Genomic DNA, 26,290 nt, shown 5'->3' on the forward strand with positions numbered 1-26,290 from the left:
AATTCAAAATCCATATTCTCCTTAAATTGACTTTGTTTTTTTTTTGTAGTAGAAAAATGGATATATAACTTGCCTTCTTTTGATTTGTTAGTTGTTTTTCTATAATCATTATCTATCTCCGTCGATACACCCACTAAATAATATCAAACAAGTACAAATATATAAAATTGACCTATTTAAATATGAACCATTTTTAATTCATATATATTTATGAAAAATGTAAAAGATATTGTGCTATGCCAGCACATTTCAATATATTCAGTACACTAAAGTAAAAAAAAAATAACAATTTTCCTTACAACGATAATTAATTCATTTATATGAACTTTACCATAATCCGGCTTTTTCTCTAAGTCTTCATCGTCTTGAATATTTTCCTTCGAATTTACCACTAAAATGATTAAGGTTAGATCATTCGTTTATTGTATAATAATTTGCCGATTAGTGAAAATGTAGTGGTAAGATTATTGCAATTACATAAAGAACAAAACGTAAAATTTAATTTCTAATTATTAACTGTATTATACATAATCATTTGGGAAATATGCGGAGGGAAATATGCTGCTGTTGGCCTTGGATTGGTAAAAAAGGGCAATGAAAGATAAATTATATGTTGTATTCTTAATTACGTTAATAATATCTAACACTTGCGAATCATATCTGTCATTGTCGTCAATGCTACTTAGCCAATTATGTGCAGTTTTGGATATTTTTTACCCTTAATAGCAATAAAGTTTACGGCAATGTCTGTATATTTTGGTGGATACTTTTAAGAATAGTACATGTATATCAACAGCTTTCTATCAAACAAAAGAAACCCACTGAGTTACATGGTTCCAGTTTCTTAATTGCAAGCAGAGATATTAAAAACAAAATTTAAAAAGTGTAATTAATCATCTCTGTAAATAATGAAAATTTAAAAAAAGTATCTGTGTGTACTTGAAATTTATTGGAACAAGGTACATGTGATATATTTACCCGTATATCGGAAAGTGTCTAGCTATGATTTTATGTTTATTTATAACAAGAGTTCTATTTTTAATTATGCTTACTATTGTTCGTATGATTAAATTTTGGGCTGAACTGTTCAGCGATCGGTTGGGATCTATTGAAATTAAAACAATGTTTACAATAAAGAAACTTCATACACCTTTTTAGCATTTATGTTTTAGTTAATTCATGTTAAATGATGCAGTTTATCCTCTCCTATCGTATATCAATCCGGGCACATCGTGCGTGTTTTACCTTGCGTTAATGCTGTCTCTTTTGTGCGTGATATCTTTCCTATTGTTTATTTTAAGGGGAAAATAACATAACAAAACCTTTTGGTGGCAGTGTAAGTTCTCTGAGACATGTTCATATGAACCTGGAGTCTGATAAGGTAAAAAAGGGTAATCAATGATACCAAAGATCACCGAGACAAGACACTACCTTTATGATACCACCTTTATCATATTTAAATTATAATACGTTTACGCAGCACAGTTAATGTTTACATTGAAATCATCAGCGGATTTAAACGTTTATAAAACGATGCATTTTATGTTTCAAAATATCTATGTAAATTTGTTTTATCATGATAAAGATGTGATATTAAATGAAACTTACAGTATAGTTAATACTACTTTGTATGACACTTGGTGTGGTCCCCTGAATTGATAGTCACGTGATATGTGTTGAAATGTTGTTTTTGTTCAACAATATTTTGTTGTATACATGTATATTTGGTACATGTAGATAATGTGTACATAATTGTTTAATATGGGAGGGGGGGGGGGTAATTTTGCTTACTTTTAGCTCACCTGAGCTAAAAGCTCAAGTGAGCTTTTCTGGTCACTTTTTGTCCGGCGTTCGTTTGTCTCTCCGTGTGTCCGTCTGTCTGTCCGTAAACCTTTTACATTTTGACTTCTCCAGAACCACTGGGCTGATTTTAACCAAACTTGGTACAAAGCAGCCTTTGGTAAAGAGAATTCAATTTTATTGAAATCAATGGCCCACGCCTTTTTTCAAGGGGGAATAATAAAAAATAATTGAACATTTGTTGGTATTTTAATAAATTCTCTCAAAATCCATTTGGCCAGAAAAGCTGAAACTTGTGTGGAAGCATCCTTAGGTAGTGTAGATTCAGACTTGTTATGATGCCCTGGGGTATAGTAGGCCCACAATGAGGGTCGATTTTTTACATAGGAACAGATAAACTCAATCCTTCAAAATCTTCTTCTCTGAAAATGATCAGCCAGGAAAGCTGAAACTTGTGTGGAAGCATCCTCAGGTAGTTAAGGTTCAATTTTGTTCGAATAATGATTCCCAGGCTAAGTTTGGGCCATAATTTTACTTATATGCAAATATTTTGACATATTGTTGATTCTTTTAAATTGTTTAGACTCTGGCACCTGGACGACTCTTGGACCTTACTCATAAGGGGCTCAACGTTTGATGTAGATTTATAATACCTATATAAATAGTTGTTTAAGTCCGATCATCTTCTCAGGAACTGCAATGCTCAATATCTGGTATGACTGTAAAACCATTCTGTTACAAAGGGCCCAATGATAAACATAATACTACAATGGGGATTGTTTTACAGGATCTATTAAACGACATTGTGCAGATAATTTGAATATGGCTCGATAAAGCTGATTTCATTATGTCTATTGCTGCTCAGGTGAGTGATGTGGCCCATTGGCTTCTTGCTGAAACTTACATTTAATGTCTGGTATTTATATTATGACAGAGTAAGACCTCCCCTTTTTGCCTGATTTTTCTTATCATTCAAAATAAATGGCAGTTTATACACACAACCATGTTTTAAGTTTTTCTATCAGTCCTAGCCAGATCAATGATATTACAGGCATACCTTTTTTGTTCAAGTTCTGTGTATCCTTGTTTTCTTTGTTAACAAATGGTTCAATTTCCTCTTTAATACAGTCATCAGTATTTAAATTTCTTTTGCAGAGTGGATTATCTAGATTGATAAAATCATACTAATATTTTGCTACTTCAGGTTAAAAAAAATTAAATGATGCATCAAATATGTTTTTAAAGTGATTTTAAAGTGAACCAGGATCAAGCAACGACCAAGTGTTTGATAATATTTTTACATTATAATGTTATCTTGAAAAGCGTCATAATGCTTTACGAAAACAATAATATTAATTATAATAATAATAATAATGATAATAATGTAAACAATCATATATGTCATTTGCAAAATAATTCTTTGAATGAGGCGCAATTTTTAGGATATTGAGGATATCAATTTCGATACTTTTCGTGTTTAAATATATTAAGAATGAATTTGCATATTCAACCCGAATACCACTGTATAACGTTCAGGTAGTAGTAATAAAATTATCAAGATTCATTATTGTAATTGCTTTCTCAAAACCATGATTTTAAGTTTAAAAAGGAATAGTCTTTTAATCAAAGTCAAGATCTAATAAAAAAAAAATACCAGAAGTGTCTCTTTGGTGCTAAAACCATTATGACGTCGTACTTGATTTGATGAAAATTGAAAATATTTATCCCGATACCTCAATTGGACATCGTTTTAAAGAGGAGGCCAAGAGCTTGTTTGATGCCATTTTTGAGAGACTGTAGGCATTCTAGATATATTCAATTTGTCAGAAATGGTCAAATCCCTGAGAATTGTTACTTTTTTCCTTCACAATTGGTAACAAATTACAGTTTAAAACAAAATGTTTCATTGTGTCTAACAAAAAAATTAAGCCCCGGTACACCTAATCAAATAAGTATTGTTAAGAGGAATCAGTGAAAATGTATACCCTTTAATTTCATAAACCTCTTGGCACCTTTCATTTACTAAATCTTGCACTTTTAATTCACTTGAATGAGAAGTTTTTTGACACGGTTCTGTGTATCAAATTTCCAAAGTTCATAAATGTTGAGGGGATCGATATCTACAAATATCTTCTGTTTTTGTTGTAATGCAGAAATGAAATAGCAATAAATTGTCTTACCTTTCCTACGCAAGATAACAAGCAGAATAAAAGCATATACAATGGTGACAAATACTCCTAGCAGCACGACATATAAGATCCACTCATTCCAATGGTCTGTTGGTTTTGCTGGGTGATTAGCAAGTACATTTCCGTCACTTATTGAAACATTCTCCAGTTGTTCAATTTCTGTTTTTCTGTTTAGACAAAGAAAATAAAATAGTTATTTTTGGTCAATTTAAAGACTGCGATCCTGAGAGTTGATACAATAATCCTATCCTATCCTACATCCTGTATTCCGCGTCATATCCCATAACTAACCTTTATCTAATCATATCAGCTGTGCACATTTTTAATCCAATAGTTTCTGCATTTAAATCCTCAGCCTCGGATATACCACATCTGACATGTTACAAATTGTCTACAAGTGTTTGATGCGGGTAAATGCATGCTGTTATCGCCGGACTGGGCCAAAATAAACATAATATTCAGTTAAACGGATATAATGTACGTACTTTTTTTTTTGATCGAGAATATTATTTTTAGAAAAAAAATATTAGGGTTGATTGAGGCTTGTCAGAACAAGAAGAGGTGAATGTATGTAAAACTCGGTACCGGTGTGACGAATGCGCTAGTTTCTGTAATATAATTCCCATACTATTATACGATAAGGGTTAACTTTTACTACCAAAAAATGCAATATCGCTAAAATTATTTGACATGTAATTTAAACTTAAAAATTTTAATTTAAACTTTAAAATATAAGCCGAATACGTACTATTTTTTAGAAATGAGACAAACCAAGAAATTTCTTATGGGGGTACATATATTTTGAGCGGCATGGGGTTTGGAGACCGCCATGAGGCCTCATAAAAAATGACAGTAACAAACCGTAAACCATTTCAAAAAGCCATAAAAAGAAATACAAATTCAAAGCAGAGCAACACGGACCTCCAGACAGATAGAGGAAGGATCAGGTGCCTAGGAGTAGTGAGCATCCTATGCTGACCGGTCACACCCGCCGTGTGCTCTTTGTCGTAATCGGGAAAAAACGGAAAGGTTGCTTCATTGCTTTGGAATGCTAAAACTTTTGAGAGTGAATTTCATTTTCCTGAATTAGTTAGAATCAAACGACTTGCAAATAATTTTTGATAAGCCCATGGCTCAGTAGTCATTGGCGTTAGGCCAGTAACCAAAATAACGCTGGTTCAAACCCGCTGTGGTCACCTGATGTTGTGTGTTGTGAACTTAGGCAAGGTACTTTATCAACATTATGTCATTCCATCCAGCTAAAATTGGTCACCAGCTTATCCCAGGTGTTAACCTGCGATGGACTGGTGTCCAATCCAGGGGGAGTCAGTGACTCATCCGCTCAGCACCAAGGAAACCGTAAATAAGCACCGGCCTTATGCACATGGAATGAAGAAGAATTTAAATTAAAAAGAAACATATCAGATAGAAGTATCAGAATGACTTTGTTGTGCAAGTGCTTGATCAATAATAAAACGACCTGAACTGTTATAAAAAGAAATTTTATGATTATCAATTAAAGCACAAAATGTTGTCAAAAATTGAAAGGTTTTTGAGGAAATGAAAAAGGGATACTAGTATGTTTTTTTAATAATTTTTTTTTAAAATTTAATTTCTAAAATTAAGGAACGGGTGGGTAAGACAAATTTCATCGTATATAAGCTAGTAGAGTTTTAATTATAAAATATTATAATAGTAATAGTATTTAAGCATTAAGGATTAAATACATTTATTGAAGTGGAATTCAACTTTCTCTTCAATTAACGCGCTTGATAGATAGCACCTTAGGTCCTCGGCGGTTTCCACTTATTATCACAGGGCGAAAAACCATCTTTAAGCAAGTCCTTAAAGGTGGCTTAAAGGTGACTTAAAGGAGCTTAAAGGCTATACAACCTTTAAGCCGCCTTTAAGTCACCTTTTAGCAAGTGCTTATAGGTCCTTAATGTCCAAACTTCTTTAAGCCACCTTTAAGCCACCTTTAAGCATCTTTAAGTGGCATTTACGCTCTCTTTTCACTGCCTTTACACTGTCTTAAAGTGGCCTTTAAGTCAATATCATTTGATCAAGCTGAACAATAAAAACATATATTAAATGCACAAGCTCTTTTATAGAGATGGGAGGGGGTCATCCGAGTGATAATATAATTTCCAAGGAAGGGGGGGGGGGGTGTTCCAGGCGGTTTTAATCGTCGCTCCATTAAACACAGATCGCTATCATCAGCACCGCTCCGATGGACACAGATTGCCGTTATAAAATTCTTTATAATTTTTTGGGGGTTTCAAAATTATTGTAGGGATGAGCGCAGTCTCTGTATCTTAATATGTGCATAAAACTAATTAAAGTATGTTTGTTTCCTATTATAAATTAATCGGTGAAAAAAATCTCTCTCTCTCTCTCTCTCTCTCTCTCTCTCTCTCTCTCTCTCTCTCTCTCTCTCTCTCTCTCTGTTCCTCCGGTTATTAAACAAAATAAAGATAATGAACCAAAAATGCATGATTTAATTTGATAATCGGTTTAAGGTTTGTATTTTTCTTTTCAATTTTCATTATTTCTAACTCTAGATCTGCTAGATACATGTTAAAGATGAAAAGACTCTCAACTGCCTTTGTTATATCGGGCAGGATATTTCTGCTTTGTTTGTCTAGACATAGTTTTGTTCGTTTGTGTATATCTAATTAGAGTCTATTGTTTGTCCAACTTAAGAAAAACCCTGGAACTAACACAGAATATACAAGATATACACAACAGTTGTGTCGTGTGCCCAGGTGCATGTTTGTGTATATCTAATTAGAGTCTTTTGTTTGTCCAACTTAAGAAAACCCCTGGAACTAACACAGAATATACAAGATATACACAACAGGTGTGTCGTGTGCCCAGGTGCACGTCAGGGTTTCTAAAGGCGTTGAATCTTAGTATGTACGAGTATACGATAAGTCTAGTGAATAAAAGTTAATTTACATTTGTAATTCATTTTCAAAGTATTATTTCCTAGCTCTGGGTTTCAAAGATGTTACATCTACAAATTAACGATACATGTATGTAAGAGTAAAATCTTGAGGCTAATTAATTAATGTACCGGTGCTCATAAATAGGGGTTGATTATTTAAATATATGTATAAGGGTAAATATGTCAAATATACCCGGCCTGGCACATCATACAATTGTATGTACAAGTCATTTGCAATTGCCACATGCAGTAAATACGTCACCGGTAATTGGTAATTTTGTTTGTTATAGAATTGATAGTTTAAAAATCATGTACATACAATTACATGTAAATATTTAAACATATTGGAACGGCGCCGCGATCATGAAAACCGGGAAAGTGCGGGAAATTGAACAAATACCCTAATAGTATCAATGCATTTAATAAAAGAAATGATTTCATTTTCTTTCTTACATTTTTATAGCTATAAATTAGATGAACGTATATCTACTCGGTTTAAATTTATTAACTAAGAAAGCCTACTATAGTACGTGAACCTAACGGTTTCCATTTAGGTATAATATATTTTTGTTCACTGAAGACCAAGTTCCGTATTTCATTCTAAATACACGCATGCATGTAATTTATAAATTAGATATAATTGATTGTTACGAACTGAATGGTTTGTCAAAATCTTTTCAAGTAAACACATTCAATACAGTGATTCAATATCCACTGATATATAGGATATAAAAACGTTCATATATATGTAAGTTGCCGTGGCGCAGAGGAAATGTGGTGATGCTAGTAAGCTAAGGGTCCCGGGTTCAATTCTCGCCGTGGCCGGTTTTTTTTTGTTTTTTTTTTCATTTTTCTTTCTAGAACAAAAACCGTTTTAATACCTTTTCTTTCATAAAGTTAATACATTTTGTTGGAAATTAAGCACAATATTGAATTAAATTTTTTTTAATGGCTTAAAGGTGGCTTAAAGGTGGCTTAAAGAAGTTTGGACATTAAAGACCTATAAGTTGTCCTTAAGGTCAAGATCTAGTAAATGAAAGGTGCCTACAGGTTTATGAAATTCAAGGTATAAATTCTTTCTATGATGCTTCATAACAATATCTTTGTTTCATAGGGTGTACCGGGGCTTAAATTTTTGGTAAACTCAATTAAAAATCATGTTTTAAACAACCATTTTCTATGAAATATGTAGGATAAAAGTAAGAAATCTCGGAGTTTTGTCCATTTTTGACTTATGAAATATATCTAGAATGCCTACAGTCTCTCCAAAAACGGCATGAAACAAGCTCTTGACCTCCTCTTTAAAATGAGGTCAAATTGAATATAGGTACCGGGATTACTTTTCACGTGATTAAATATAGAATGTCAAAATATTGTTTTATTTTCTACATAATTGCTTTAAAGCTGTAAAATACGGGAAAAGATTCATCAAAATCAATTATGACGTCATAATGGTTCTAGCAAATAAAAGACACTGGAATCATTTACTAGATCTTGACCTTAAAGGTGGCTTAAAGGTGGCTTAAAGATAGTCTTTAAGCTGCCTTTAAGCCATCTTTACGCTTTCTTTAAGCCATCTTTAAGCAACACATATAGCTTAAAGGTAGCTTAAAGGTGGCTTAAAGATCGTCTTTAAGCTACCTTTAAGCATCTTTAAGCTGTCTTTAAGGAGAACTTGAAGATGGTCATTCATCCTGTGTATCACTACGCCGCATCTTCATCGGGTACGGTTATTTGTCATACTATATATGACGTCATCCCAGTTTTCCAGATACAAGTCAGGTAGGTGGCTGGGCTTTTTCTCTTGGGGGATTTAATGACATAAGGACTTATTTTTCGAATAATTTTTTATAGGGATTTAATAGTAAACTTAAGTAGAGGTTTTATTCCTTATGATATTTGTTTTACTCGATGCACGATTAATCAGTGGATGCTGGGTGGATTTAACTCCGTCGTTAAGCTCATGCGAGAGCAATGACGGATCGGATAAACCACAACTTTTTGCTGGAATTGACATTATTATATCATAATCTCAACTTTTAAAAAAAAAATTCTCTGTTTCATTTGTGAATATATACAGTAACTGTATTCTCAGTAATTTTACAAAACCAAGTAGCTGCTTTATAGTAATCAGTACATGTTCACAAGTGGCTGTAACGTTGTATAGCTTTCCGGAAATTTTTTAATTCACCAACTTCATTGAATGTGTCTGTATTGATTCAACTTTTAGGACGCCAAACTTATATCTCTTAAGATCAATTCTATGTAAGAATCAAAATTCGGTGGCCACGCATAGTCACGGATTTTCTTCATACTTGACAATTTGATAGACTTTGGTGAGTAAAAAAGCTTAACACCATTTGTTTGTTGCTATGTGGTCCCGTTGCCATGGTAACCGAGGGTAAAGATGTAAAAATGGCATTTTAATGCTTATTTGACAACATATTGTGAGTAATGTGCAGAACTTTAGGTTTCCAGGGTAGAATGTATTATTAAAAATAGTTGTCATTTTTCAAATAAAACAAAAACATTCATGGAGAAACGCATATTTTTAGAGCGTTTCTATGGTTACTAAACAGAAATTTTAAAATATGTTTTCTTCATCTAGTTTGAATAAAAAGTGCAAATCTTGGATTTTTTAGTAAACACTATTATGATTGTGCAATTAAAAATTTAAATATGAAAATTGAGAACCGTTGCTATGGTAACAAGCTTAAGCATAAGGAAAATTATAATATTTTTAGGCATTTTTAAATGGATATTATTCAGATATAATGAATAAATATATAAAATCAAATGGTGAGAAAAAATAAAGTATGTCCTTAACTTTAATGACACTTAAAAAAATTCTGAAATTTTCTAAGAATAACTGCCGTTGCTATGGACTTTTCAAAAAGTAAGAATTTCTGTGTGATTTTTTACGCAACTTAATTTTCCATAGCAACAGCACTTCTCTGTTGCATAACAAAGGTTTTTCTGGGTGTATAATGAAAATTTAGATATATTTTTACCTGTTCCAACTAAAACAATTGCAAAAAAAATCTAAAATCAGGAATGAAAGCATATCAAAATAATCTTAAATTTCTCAGTTTTTCTTAACATTTGGCCTTGTTGCCATAGCAACGGATGTCAATTTTCATGATAAAATGTATATTACATAAACATTTAAATGGATGTAAAAATGTAACAGTTTCCCATTTGGGCTTATTAAAAAACCACAGACAACTGATTTCAAAAATTTGTATCGGTTTCCATGGTAACATTTTAAAAGTATTGGTTTCTCCATCAATTTTCTTATATAATTAAATAATTGAAAATAGGAAAAAGGCTGTTTTATGTCTTTGATAGTTTACATTAGTGGGCAAAACCTTCTAATATGGCTTCAAAGTAGGTAAGTTTTGCTATTTTCCCATCTTTAGCCTCGATTACCATGGCAACGGTTACCCATAGCAACCAACTTTTAGTGGTTTTTTGCGTTTTACACCTCGGTGTGTCCATGTATGAAATATAAGGAAAATTGGTGACTATGCGTGGCCAGACCCTTTTATAAATCATTGATTCTTACATAGAATTGATCTTTATAATTGCTTGAAATCAAAACTTTTTTGCCAATTAATTTTCACCCTTTTTAATATTGCCGACAAAATGAAATATTTTTGTTGTTATTTATACATATTTTAATTTGACGACATGTAATCTTATCTTTGGAATTTAAAAAAAATTCCATTTAAAGGAGGGAGTGTCGCTTCTCATGCCTCATCTAAATTAAATTCTTAAAACTTAAAACTAGTGTTTTCGGGCATTAAGTTAGTTTTTTCTTATTGATTACTCAGTTAGGAAGCTTTATTCAGCATTATCACATCATAATATTCAAAGAATGCTTCCTTATTACTTATATTTATATTATGTCCAATTTGTACACTTGTTCATTTTAAAACCACTATTTTTTCATGTAGCACATGTAGCACATGCTATGTACATGTACCACTATGCGGCGCAACCAATACCGTTTATCGGTTATGCTTTAAGATGCGCCCATTTTGTGTCACTCATTTTTTATGAAGTTATTGGTTCATAGGGTTTAAAATTGATTCAATATTTTTTTTTACAGACAAAGAGAGTTGAAGATGTAAATATATATTTAAACAGAGTCATAATATCAAAAATCTTGTTATCCAGACATAATATAATGATATCTTATATTTTTTGTTTTATTCTTATTTATTTTTTATTTGCCCAACCGGCTTTTTCTTGCGCTCGAATCGTGAACTGAATTGCATTATGCCTAAGTTTTTATATATCTATAGGTTACACGATCATAATTACACACATTCATACTCAGGCTCACACGTCACACCAACACGATTGCATATTCAGATTTACAAGTTTTATAAACATGATTACCTCCATATATCAATACCAATTGAGCGCATCGTTAATCGGATGTGTCGTTCATAAATACGATACGGGAATTTATGATTACTTTGAGAATCACTTAATATCGTATTTGTTTTTCAATCATTTCTGATTTTGATAAAAATAAAAACAGATGTAAATGTATTAGCATTAACATGTTAGCTGTAAACTATTTTCTTGATTTGTATTATCAGCCTTTAATGGTCGAATCTGTTGTCAGATAACGAAGAAATTATTAAAATCATTAAAATTACGCTCAAAAAATAGTTTTGTTTACAATCTTTCTATCGATAAGCCGAATTAAAGTAGCGTGAATGAACCAATGAATATGTACTTACACAGAATGTATATCTCATATAGTAACTGATTTTCACAGTAGCTTTATTCCTACGCAATGTACTGATAAAAACGGCCAGAAACTATGATCAGGATAGGATAAAATTTATCTGATGCATTTGGTATATAACGTAAATGCATCCTATATATCCTATCCTTGTCAACTTTCAGGATGGCATCATTGTATGAAATAAAGTGGGACATGAAGCTACAGAACTTCGAGCTAGATAAATTCGTCGTAGTCTTCAAAGGTCTGTCAAAGAAACACAAGTATTATGTAGAAAGGTTTGATTTTCATAAACTAAGAAAAATGTTTAGTAAAGGCTACATGAAAATTCAGAACATTTTCGCAAATTTGAAAAGAGCACACATTTAGTTTAATGTGGTGCATACCGGTATTTATAATGATATATTTGCCTCTAAGATTATAACACGTTTTGATGTTGATGTCTTTTACGGTAGATTGCTTTGCCTATATTTATGAAAGAAACGAATTGCAAATATTATTTGCAATATTTGTTTTTCATATTTTGATTCATAAAACATTGATCTCGAATCAAACTTTAAAATGCCCCCCCCCCTTCCCCCACAAATTAAGTGTCTTGTTTATATAACAAAAACATGTACATGTAGTTGTGATATAGACAAAACCATGGTATGGATTTAGTGAACATAGCTCTTTCTATTTACGTATGACCACTGTTCTCTATCATTTATATAGCATTGCCATACAGAAAAATGTTATTTATGTAAAGTTTAGATAGGCCTACATAAAACTGCATTTATGTATAAATCTCAACGTCACTGAGGATCCCATATTCTACAATAATGTATGACAGATAATGATCACATGTTAAGTAATTCAAGGTCACTTGAAGTATTAATGAAATTTAGAATTGAACAACATGAATGTACAATCTCCCAGAGCTCTGATGTAAAACAGAGTACTGATTTTGTATGCATCATACAGATCAAGTTTTGTTTGCAGCGATATTCATTTTTTTGTCTGTAAAAATACCAAATATACAAGGCAAATCCCTGTTGAAAATCAAAAAAAAAAAGGAAAAAAAATATGTTCAATAATATGAAAGTTGCAATAAAAAAATATATTAGAACTTGTAGTATACAATGTCCTTATAGTAAGTAATTAAAAAACCCCTAAAATAACTACTTGTCTATTGACTGAATTAATAATCTGTCGAAATGAGAAATTAATTTTTGTCATCCAAACAAATATCGGACTTTTATCTTATCCTTATTCATGTTATTTACATGCCTTGCCCAGCTCAGCCGAGATACACACTGCGCAATATCTCATTATTTCATCTAAATTCAAGTTGATGTTGATGTTGAAAATTGATTTATATACTTCTTAATATTAACTTAAGTCACAAACTTAAATCAAAATAATTAAGATTAGCTGGACTAGAAAAGAAATAATATTTATTTATGCCGACGACCAACTTGAATTTCATAACGATTGTTAATTGTTGAAATTTGTGCTGGGGGATAATCACAACAATAATGTATATCTGGTCATTTTTGCGATAATCAAATAATCGCTTTTTTGCAACAATTATATTCAAATTTGAATGCTACTGCCTAGTTTTTTTTAATCGCAGAAAATGGCTGACGATAATACAAGAAGTTACAAAATGTTCATATTTTTTGCAAATTTTGTGACATACGAAAAAGGTTGGGATATAAGGTATAAATATAGCTTCGAAAAAATCTCCAATTTAACAGCATGGCTAAAGTTACTCATATAATCGTTTAGGTCGTGTGACCTCATGTAAATAAAAACGTTGTTTCCCCAGCTTAGTTTTTTTATAACAGAAAATAAATATGACGTGTACACAAAAGAATGAAATTTCATTTCAAATTGCTTTTTATGAATCAAACTTTGCGACATTTTGATGTTTAAAGTTAAAACCTAATTTTAATTAATGCATCAGCTGTTTGTAAAAATTTTTACATTATAAAATTGTGTCCTATTCAAGATTTGATTTTCATCGAAAAATTGATAACAACCTATAAAGAATCTGTTTGTACTATATTAATTAGGTTTATGCTGATTTGCATTAGGTAAGGAAAAAATATTCTTGACAGTCTCTATGTATTCTGATTATTTAAGTCATCTGTATCCAAATTGACCGCAGTTGAATTGAAATTCAGATTTTATTGATTTACCCAAAATATCTTAATTATTCAGTTAACAACAACTTCTTATATAAATAGTAAAATGAATTCACAGGCAGTTAACATGTAAATTATGGGATGGAAGTAGTAAAATAAAATCCATGTTAAACAAATGATACGTATTTGATATACTAGATTATAAACATTAAGGGGCTTTGTGTGTTCATCAAGATTTTTTTGTACGTTATACTGTGTCCGAATTTTTCCTTATTTCTTTTCCTTGACTTATGGTTTAAAAATGAAATGAAGTAGCAACTGGTGTGATATTAGGAGTTGACAATGCTTAAAAACTTAACTGAAATTGATCATATATAATTGTATTCAGTTGATGTACATGTATGTTGCTTAGATTTTTTTTGTTGCATCTGACGGGAAAAAATACAAATTTTTCCGGCTTTCCACTGTTCAATATGCAGTTTAATGATGCAGCTGGAAATATTACCGTTTTTGCAATATCTATTGTATTAAAAATGAACCCATAATCGCATAAATACAGCTGTACATGCATTAGGACATTGATTACAGAAGGGGAAGGGGATGATAAGTGGGAGGTATCTCTTCTAGATTTTGTTCTTAAGGTTAAATGTCACTATTGAGTTTTATCACCGTCCCAAATTAAATGTATCAGATAAAAGACTGTTTTCGAGAAGAAGAACAAATCCCCCACACTCCTGGTGCCCGTTTCACAAAGATTTTCAAAGATGATTCATTAGATAGAACTTAAGATATGCCTAATTTATAACTTAGGAATTTACTGATGTTTATCATAGCTGTTTCACAAAACTTTCTTAGCGTAGCACAGTTGACTTATCTTAATTAAGATACATTGTAAATCACTTTCATATCATATTGTTAATTCTAAATAAGTACCGATCATGTATAAATTGTTTTCAATATGACACGGATGTAAACTTTATAAGTGAATATAAAAATGCATTCCGTTATTCAGCTAGAAAAAATGCGTACATTGAGTGTAAATAATGTAATGTCTAAAAACTTATACATGTACTGATATTTTGTATCAAATTTTCCATTTACATGTATAAGCGAGCAGATAAAAATTACGTAATAAACCCGTATGTTCTTTGTAAACGGTATTTCTTTTTAATTTAATGCATTGCTCAAAGTATCTTTCTTATTTTTTTGCCACATGTACACATATTTCTTAGTTTTAAATATTATATGGACATGACTGCATAAATCAATTGAAATTGGTCACTGCTGAAATTTTTACAATCGAATTTATTTATTGTCTATAGTTGGTCCATTATAAAGAGCCCGTGTTAACATATACAGATATGCTTACTCCAAAATTAAAAATTCTGGTGTGACCAGATAATCTACAAAATGTAAAAATCTTAAATCTAAACCAGAGAAATTAATTGACGATATATATTATGTATATTTTTACTTCTAAAGTTTTAGTTTAGAAGTACTAGTAAAGTGAAAAAGGTTTTAATGATGCGTGTTATTTGTTATTTTTGTTCCACTTTAATGTGCTTTAATTTGCGTATAATTCATTTCAGTAGAACATAAACAGTCGTCATTTTAAGTTTGATAAGACATCGATTTACCTGTCTTAAAGTGAAGATATAACTTAGGAATTTCCTAAGACAAGACTTGAATAGTGAAACGGATAAGTAAAAGACTTCAGTAAAAGTTTTTTTCACAAAATATACATGTAACTTAGTTAAAATCATGCTTTGTGAAACGGTCTCATGGGGATAGATTTTGAACCTAAGTTGTCCGATCCAATGTATATGCCCGAAACTTGATGAACTCGCCCTACACTATCTTCTATGATTTTTTGTTAGTTAATCCACGTAAAAAGTTCTCGCTAAATAATTCAATATTATTTCATTTCAAGTATATATTTTTATGGTTACTCCCACTGACATGAATCCGCCAAAGCGTGACCACTACCTCACTTTCATTATTACTATCGCAAAAATGATAGAAGGTTTTTTTTTATTTTACAATAATTACATGTATTGATCAAGCAAAAATGAAATTATAGCTTAAGGACATTTTCTAACACGACTTAAAATACAGAAGGTGTAAGCAGTTACTTCATTATTTTATTGGCAAAATGTATTCATTTGTAAGGATAGAAATGCATCATCACTTTTGATATAGGAAACATAGATTTGTTGCCTTTATCGAAGATCTAATTAAAAAGATTGAAAAAAAATTATGTATTTTCAGGTGCACATTTTCTTATGCACATGAGGATGTCAATGCATGAATCAGCAATGAGGCTAAAAAACTGAGGAATAAATGATGCCGAAACGTCCGATGATCCCATTGAGCTACTTCTTAACGTCTGATTATTAATTTAATTATGACATTAACACCCTGATGAAAAATAGTATGTGTGAATTAAGAAAATTTACTCGTCCACTTCACTACAAGATTACAAACAACGATTAGATAGTGAAAACGTTCTACATAAGGATGGATGACTCTCCTACATGTAACAAGAAACCCAAAGGAGGTAAACAAACATGGTTTAAGTGTCGCAAAATTCGTAGCATAAGAGGAATACCAAAACTTTTCCCATTTATCTTTAACTGCATTTTAGAAGAAAGAAGTTCAATCCACTTGACTGATTGGAAATGGTCAATAAGTTGTCATATTGATTACTAAAAATCATCTGTGAAAAAAAACTAAGCTATATAAGAACAGTAAGAAACAATGCTGTGAATAGATAGAGACATTTTTTCGCACATGCGCGGGAAATATGTCAAATGTATTGTAAATAGTCAACTCTTCATGAAAAATGAAAAAGAGAAAATACGTGCAGACACAATACAAAACGTGATCATGGATGATGAAAAAATTACAAGTAAACCCTTTGTTTCAAGCAAGTAATAAAATGTTTCACTACTGTAATTCAAAAATACTTCATGATATTTCAATATTCTTTGAAATTTCTTTCTACACGTTTTTCCCTTTTTTGATGGCTTTGTAAATCCAAAGGCAATTATGAGTTATGATGATATGTTGATCTTTCTGGTGGATTCACCAACTTTCTGATCTTTTATGTAAACTGATCATAGCATTCACATTGGTGGGTCCACCAATTATATATTCAATAGCAGCAATAAACTAATTGTTACCGGCCGGGGGGTTCTTTGGTGAATCCACCAACTTTGTAATCTGTTCTTTTAATTATCCGTATAACTTGATATCTTGTGGATCCACCAAGTAGGGGTATTTTGAATTTTGTCAATCTTTTTGGTGGCTTCACCAACTTTCTTGTTTTGTATATAAACTGACATGTTTTGTGGTGTTTCTGTTTATTTAGTGCCATCGATGAATGTTTAGAAACTTTTGGTGAATGCACCAACTTTGTACTCTATATTTGTTTGTATAATTTCATTTTGGTGGATCCACCAAATATTTGGATAATGAAAGTCTGAGTTCACCAAATTTAATCAGTAAAGTATAAGACAAAATGATTATTGCATATTTGTATTTAGGTGGAATCACCAATTAAGGTTTCATTAAAACGGAAATGTTTGATGACATGTGTTGCTATCATTGCTCTGTTGGTGGGTTCACCAAATCTTTGAATGAAATACAAAACTGTATGCGGACAAATTCACAATTGAATTTTGGTGGAACCGCCAGGGCCCTGTGTGAATGAGATATTTGATGCTGTTTAAAAAAATAGAATCGCCAATATTTTATCATAGGTGGACCCACCAAGTTTATTTGTAAGTGAGATATTCGATGACATAGGTTGGTGGAGTCACCAATGTTTTGACTGTTATTGTGGATTATGAAGGTTTAAAGGTACTGTAAAATGTGCTTTTGTGTGAAAAAGATGGCGGGTTCACGAATTTATGTTGTGTTCAACAACAAAAATGAATAAAAATCATGTTCATTTCTGTTATTGCATTGCGTTCATTTTTCATTTTGCACTGAAAAAAAGAGGACACGAATAGAAAATCCTCTTTCTTCATAGAAACAGTTATATGCAAGTTTTTGACTTTTTTTCCTAAAGTAACGCATAGAAAATGTTTTATTAATTATATTGAATCAAACATAAAATGATGAGGTGGAAAGACCTCTAATTGTTCGAGATCAATTTTGTTGTAGGGCTGTTTTGTAAGCTTGGGGTATCTTAAACATCTACAAATGAAATAACCTAATGGTCATTTTTAGTAATTTATGTTATCCAAATGTTCAAATCTTACACAGGAAAAATCATACTTACTGGCGATTTAATGAATGCAATTTGCATGTTGTATACGTTGTTATACGTTTCTAATCAATGTCGTAGCGTCAGTATGTATTGAAACATGACGAATTGTATGTTGTAAAATTTGCAATTTCATAAGCTGTCTTAAATTGTAATTGTTTTTATATTAAATATAAATTGTATACTATTTGGATTCATTTCGTATCGTGTGTCCACAATGACCGCAGCCATTTAAATGTGTTTTTACCACGCGCATGTGTTGGGCATTTTACGATTTAACAATGTTTTGGTTATAATAATCAATAGTTTAAGAATCACGCGTGTACAAATACGCATGCATAATATTTTTGAATGTATTATATTGGTGATAGATGTCACAGTTAAAACATTTATCAAAAAATCAGATATATACGATTGCTTCAGCTAAGCATATGTTAAATACACTAGATTGTATATATTCATCATATTTTTTTATGATAGTTTGTTAAAAGTATCTGAAATTCCTTTATCGAATGTTTGTATTAATAATCCATTGTTCTATAGTCAAGTGGTCAGATATATTTCAAAGCTAATATCTTCAAGGTTTTATCCACAGAAATACTGGTCTATGCACATTTCATACGTTATATTACAGTATGCGTGTTTATGCGTTACATAGGTTTTTTAAATTAATATCGAAATAGTCAGAACATAAATATAATTGATAAATATTTTTTTTTAATTTTTTTTAAAGGAAGACCGGAAATAATCTTGTATCATCTGTGTATTTATATCAGCGTATATTTAAATTTGAGGAAATGCATATTTTGGAATAGTCTAATCTCTTTCAACATTGAATGCTTATAATGCCAAGTCAATGTATTTTACCAGTCCGTAAGTCGGGCTGTCCTTTTGACCTGCTTCTTTTTCAGCACAATTCAGTAATTTCAGAACTGTTGTAATGATACTTATCTGTACAGCACTGTTGTAATGATACATCTGTGTACAGTACTGTTGTAATTATACTTATGTGTACAGTACTGTTGTAATGATACTTCTGTGTACAGTACTGTTGTAATGATACTTCTGTGTACAGCACTGTTGTAATGATACTTATCTGTACAGCACTGTTGTAATGATACATCTGTGTACAGTACTGTTGTAATTATACTTATGTGTACAGCACTGTTGTAATGATACTTATGTGAACATCACTGTTGTAATGATACTTCTGTGTACAGCACTGTTGTAATGATACTTCTGTGTACAGCACTGTTGTAATGATACTTCTGTGTACAGCACTGTTGTAATGATACTTCTGTTTACAGCACTGTTGTAATGATACTTCTGTGTACAGCACTGTTGTAATGATACTACTGTGTACAGCACTGTTGTAATGATACTTCTATGTACAGTACTGTTGTAATGATACTACTGTGTACAGCACTGTTGTAATGATACTTCTGTGTACAGCACTGTTGTAATGATACTTCTGTGTACAGCACTGTTGTACTGATACTACTGTGTACAGCACTGTTGTAATGATACTTCTGTGTACAGCACTGTTGTAATGATACTTCTGTGTACAGTACTGTTGTAATGATACTACTGTGTACAGCACTGTTGTAATGATACTTCTGTGTACAGCACTGTTGTACTGATACTACTGTGTACAGCACTGTTGTAATGATACTTCTGTGTACAGTACTGTTGTAATGATACTACTGTGTACAGCACTGTTGTAATGATACTTCCGTGTACAGCACTGTTGTACTGATACTACTGTGTACAGCACTGTTGTAATGATACTTCTGTGTACAGCACTGTTGTAATGATACTTCTTTGTACAACACTGTTATAATGTTACTGCTGTGTACAACACTGTTGTAATGATACTTCTGTGTACAGCACTGTTGTAATGATACTTCTGTGTTCAGTGCTGTTGTAATGATACTACTGTGTACAGCAATGTTGCAATGGTACTTCTGTGTACAGTACTGTTGTAATGATACTTCTGTGTACATCACTGTTGTAATGATACTGTTTACAGCACTGTTGTAATGATACTTCTGTGTACAGTACTGTTGTAATGATACTTCTATTTACAGCACTGTTGTAATGGTACTTCTGTGTACAGCACTGTTGTAATGATACTACTGTGTACAGCACTGTTGTAATGATAGTGTTGTGTACATCACTGTTGTAATGATACTGTGTATAGCACTGTTGTAATGATACTTCTGTGTACAGTACTGTTGTAATGATACTTCTATTTACAGCACTGTTGTAATGGTACTTCTGTGTACAGTACTGTTGTAATGATACTACTGTGTACAGCACTGTTGTAATGATACTTCTGTGTACAGTACTGTTGTAATGGTACTAATGAGAATAATTCAATGTGTTGTATGATTCTAATCGATGTTATCGTCAAAATATACTTGTACACTTGTACCCATGCAACCAGAAAAATAAAAGAAATCCATTCGAGATTTTTTACCCATGATAAATTTCAAAGATCTGTTTGAATTGTAATTTACAAAGGAATATCCTATGTTTGTCAGAACCATTTTAATGCTGCACGTATACAAATTATATTAGCAATTCAACAAAGTATCACTTTAAACAGAGGACAAACACACACGATGTATTCAGTTATCTGTTAGATACAATCTTTTGACAATAGGTTAGAAATGAAACATTTCACCATAAACTGCATTCACAATAGTCAGCCAACCGTTGAACTTTTTATATGGACTTTTTATTTGATGCTACATTCTGCATTTTTTTTTGTTGATGACCAAAACACGAGAAACATTCAACAAATTAATTTTTTCTTGATTATAACAATTTCTAAAACTCCATATCGACATTGAAATAAAATAAAAGTTCAGTGCGAAGAACGTATGAATTCGGAATGAAAAAGGTATTTTTAATCGTTTGATAGATATTAAAGATCTAAACTACCAACTGTGGGTCTCGTCTACGAATCAGTTGATGAAATGTGGTCATAAAGAACAGTTTAGCTGTATAAATACAGATAGATGTTACTTGTAATGTAGATGCACACATGTTATTCCAATGGTTTCAAGGTGGAAGTTCTTTTAATTATGTGTTCACATTATATACTTTACACATCTATAATACAATACACATGTGTTTAACATGACACGGGTAAATCAAATCTTACAAATATACTCGAAAGCAAAACACTTTGTTTACAGCAGCGACCGTTTCCTATACCAGAAATACAGCTACATTTAGCAGAATTTTTTAAAACAGTTTGCATTTGCCTTTTCAATCTTGTTTTTATTTTTTATTCAAACTCTTTACAACCTTGCAAACGCTTATCAGCTTACACTCTGGTAGTGGTCATTCAAATTATTTGCGTCATCGTAGGTAAACAACAGGTATCGTATAACGCCATTACCTGTAGTATGTAGGACAGCCAGTCTGGTGTCTCAACATTAAACATGTAGAGGGTGGCTGACAACTCAGGCGTGATTTCTTTTTAAAAAATGTCAAAAATGTGCGGTTGTTCTTTTAAAATATTGTAGAGCGTAAAAATAAATGGAGGGAGAGAGAGAGCGAGAGACAGAGAGGAAGAGAAAGCGAGAGAGAGAGAGAGAGAGAGAGAGAGATTGTATGATGATTCTTCTGCAGTGTCATTGTCAAACATGAAACTATTAATCATACTAGAGTGAACAATTCAGCTTTGTTAAGGTCGGTAGCGGGTTTAAAATGTTGCGCCCTCTGCGCAGGGTATTGCGCATTACTGTTGTAAAACACAAATTTAAAGTAAAATATTCAATGATACAGGTTATCATGTACCGTTTTTATTTCAGAAAAATTACTTATCAAAAAATTATTTTAAGTGAAATGAATCGTTAAAATAATGTCAGAAGTATTTTAATTTTTGCGCTGCTTCTTCAAAATCGACGTTATCGTCGTCGGAGTCAACGTCTTAGGATGACGTCAGTTGAGACTCTGACGTAACAATTGACAAAAATTAACGTCGTGCATTTTCTATTACAGCGTCAATAACTTTAAAAATTCAAAACTATAATTTGCAAAATAAAAACATATACGCGACACTTCTACGTTCTGTGTGAGTGGAAATGTATTTTTACTTCTAATACAAATAAAATTAAATTTGATTTGTAAACATCCTTTTGTCTTATACAATTCTATAATGTGAAATGGCTGGCACGGCACGTTTATAGGATCAAACTATGAGGACGGATAGCCTAAAAACCATCCGGTCAATTTCGTTTTAATTAGGCAAAAAGTTTACTTATACGTTAACCTTCCATCGCTGAAAATTTAAAGAAAATCGTATGTTTGTAAATTTTCAAATATGAAATTGAAAATGAAAACTCTCATTTTCCTGTATAATCCTATATAAAATGTCGGTGATGAATCGAACATACGACCAAAATTTGAGCGCGACAAACAGATAAACTTTCCGGTCAATTTTCTTTATATTTTGCACATAGTTTACTCATAAGTTGACATTTCACTGTAAAAATTTTTTAAAGGAAATCGTATATTTGAAACATTCTCCCCCGAGACTCCTTAAGTACTATAAACAATGGGATTCAATTTCTTCATGTACACAACTTAACAGACTAAATCTGCATTTGATTAAATATATATATATATATATATATATATATATATATATATATATATATATATATATATATATATATATATATATATATATATATATATATATACATGTACTAAAAATTGTAATGATTATTCAAATTCTAGCAACTTTCATCGCCTCCAAATTCATCATAATAATGACAATTAACATTATATAGAATGATAGTTAGTCCTCAGTTAGGGGATTCAAACGTTTAACATTACAACATGTTCTATGTAGAAAAGTGTAACAATCAATTGCATGTTTAAATATACGAAACAAATTATTTTCATTATTAAATATTATCCATATAAGTGTGGTTTCGATTGAAATTTTAAATTATTCATTAGAAGATATGAAGTTTAACAAGGTGGTATAATATAAGCTTTGGTAGCTAACCTCTTATGCATAATGTATTTTGCTGCTTGAGACATCCACATTTCAAACTGAATTTGTTAAAATAAATGATTAAATTATTATAAATTACCAAAAAAAATATCTACATTTGGTTTAAATTCCCATTATGTTAACATTTGAGATCTGTGCTGTTTAATTTTCAAAAAACGGGACATGGGAACCAATGAACATCGTCACGCGTTCTGAATAATTGTATTATTGCACAAATAAATAAAACATACATACCCATCTTGATATGTACTTTGAGAAATAATCGTTGAATTATATATTTTTAGTCTAAAAAAAAGAGAATTTTATCGTCAAAGTTTCTGAAACCATATTTTTGTATAAGATTGAATATATATATAATTAGTTAAAATCGATGATACAAACACATTTCACACAACCAAGCATCCAAACAAACATACATACAATCATTGAACGCGCGATATTTAAGTCCCCAGCACTGCCTTGTGGTTTATAAGACAGACGATATCTGAAACTAAGCATTCAATGCTTCTGTGTACAGCACTGTTGTAATGATACTACTGCCAGGTTACATCAGAAAACGTGACTGATACAGACTTCGTTAAATAGTTAAATGCAAAATGGTTTTTTAAGTGGTTTTATATTCTATAAATTAGTGGCTATTGAATCAATGTAATGAGTGTATTTTTTACTTGAAAAGATTTTGACTTCCATTCAGTTTGTAACAACCAATTATATCTAATTTATAAATTACATGCATGCTATATTAAGAGTGAAATACGGAACTTGGTCTTCTGTGAAAAACATATATTATGCCTAAATGGAAACAGTTAGGCTTACTAGTACTTAGTTTATAATTTTAAACCGGGAAGATATACGTTCACTTAATTCCTAGCAAAATGAAATGCAAGGAAGACGATGAAACTATTTTTTTAAATGCATTGAAACTAACGTGGTATTACTTCTACACAATTTCCCGGTTTTCATGATCACGGCGCCGTCCAGGCATGTATAATTTTAATGATATTGATTATTATACATTTACAACAGATCTAGAATAACAAATTAAATGATATAGGCTATGTTTAAATATTTAAATGTATACATGATTTTTAAACTTTGATTCTATAACAAACAATATTACCAATTACAGGTGACGTATTTACTGCATGTGGCAATTGCAAATGATGTATACATAAACATGTACATACAATTGTATGATGTACTCGGCCAGGTATGTGACATATTTACCCTTATAGATATATTTAAATAATTAACCCCCATTTATGATCACCGGTACAGTAATCAATTAGCCTCTAGATTTTACTCTTAATCTTTCATTTGTAGACGTAACATTTTTAAAACCAAGAGTTAAGAAATAACACTTTGATAATGAATTACAAATGTAAAAAAAACTTTCATTCAATAGACTTATCGTGTACACGTACATACTAACATTTCAACGTCTTTAGAAACTCTGACGTGCACATGGGCACACGACACACCTGTTGTGTATATTTTGTATATGCTGTGTTAGTACCAGGGGTTTTCCTACGTTGGACAAACAATAGGCTCTAATCAGATGTACACAAACGAACAAAACTATGTCTAGACAATCAAAGTAGTAGTATTCCACCCGATATAACAAAGGCAGTTGAGAGTATTTTCATTTTTAACATGTATCTAGCAGATCTAGAATTAGATTTTGAAATAATTAAAATTGAAATAAAAATGCATATCTTAAACCGATTATTAAATTAAATCATGCATTATTCGTTCATTTTCTAATGTTGTTTAATAACCGGATGAACTAAGAGAGAGAGAGAGAGAGAGAGAGAGAGAGAGAGAGAGAGAGAGAGAGAGAGAAAGAAAGAGAGAAAGAGAGACAGACAGACAGACAGACAGACAGAGAGAAAGACACACATACACAGACAGAGAGACAGACCAAGAGAGAGAGAGAGAGAGCTTTAGCTATCATCTATTAATTTATAATAGGAAACAAACAAACTTTAATATAATTTCACGCGCAGATTTAGCTATAAAGACTGTGCTTACCCCTACAATAAAATTGAAACAAAAAAATAATAAAGAATTTTATAACGACAATGTGTCCATCGGAGCGGTGTTGATGATAGCGATCTTTTTTCAATTGAGCGACACATTTAAACTGCTTGGAACACCCCCCCCCCCTTCCTTGGAAATTATATCATCACTAGGATCACTCCCTCCCATCTCTATAAAAGAGCTTTTACATTTAATTTATGTATTCAAGATGAATCTGTTCAGCTTGATCAAACTTGACTTAAAGGATGCCACTTAAAGATGTTTGAAAATTAAGGACCTATAAGCTCAGCCTAAAGGTGACTCAAAGGTGGCTTAGAGATTGTATATCCTTTAAGCCACCTTTACGCCATCTTTATGTCACCTTTAAGGACTTGCTTAAATATTGTTTTTCGCCCTGTGAACTTTTTTTATTATTTGTCATAAAGACTTCAAACCACTTGGGAGTGGAGCGTATACCTTGGCCAAACGAAATGACATAAAGGCCAAGGTCATTTGGAAATCCGTTTATCAATGAGTTTTAGATCTCTTTTGTTAAGGGTGGTAGAGAAAAACTTTTTCATGGATTTAAAAGGACTTCTTGAGACATTTTAAAATATCACTGTTCAGCCCCTACCATGAAACAGTTATCGCTACTTCTTATAAACCGTTAAAGGTAGATACTTTTACTAATGTCTTCAGTACACTTAGAGGGTTTTTCAATCTATTTATACCGAAAGGGAACGTGGCCCCTTTCTAGCAGTTATCGCCCATTAAAGTTTCTTCAGTTTGTTAAAAACACCAACTTTTGAACCTTGCATTGCAGGGTCATCAAACCAATTTAAATTGAAATGTTGACCTTTAGCAGTTAGTATGACATAAAAGTCAAAGTTCAAGGTCAAACAAAAATTTGTATATGAAAGTTTTTGACTTTTTTCCTAAAGTAACGCAGAGAAAATGTTATATTAACTCTATTGAAACAAAACGTAACAAAATAAGGAGGTGGAAAGACCTCTAAATGTTCCAGACCAATTTTGTTGAAGGGGTGTTTTGTAAGCTTTAGGTATCTTAAACATCAACAAATGAAATAACCTAATGGTCATTATTAGTAATTTATGTTATCCAAATGTACAAAACTTACA

At 31.6% G+C, this 26,290-nt stretch overlaps 1 protein-coding gene across 1 annotated transcript in view; it reads right to left on the minus strand.

The window, feature by feature from the left end:
• The window catches only part of LOC136272229 (uncharacterized), a 33,628-nt gene that overhangs the window by 407 nt on the left and 6,931 nt on the right, over nt 1–26,290 (minus strand). Inside the window, exons 5-8 of the mRNA XM_066073467.1 lie at nt 3,981–4,156; nt 2,858–2,965; nt 332–391; nt 74–133 (exon numbers count right to left, since the gene is read on the minus strand). Coding sequence (XP_065929539.1) covers nt 74–133; nt 332–391; nt 2,858–2,965; nt 3,981–4,156 — 404 coding nt within the window. The remainder of the gene's footprint in view (nt 1–73; nt 134–331; nt 392–2,857; nt 2,966–3,980; nt 4,157–26,290) is intronic.

This window comes from Magallana gigas, chromosome 10 (assembly GCF_963853765.1).
Source record: "Magallana gigas chromosome 10, xbMagGiga1.1, whole genome shotgun sequence".
Taxonomy (NCBI): domain Eukaryota; kingdom Metazoa; phylum Mollusca; class Bivalvia; order Ostreida; family Ostreidae; genus Magallana; species Magallana gigas.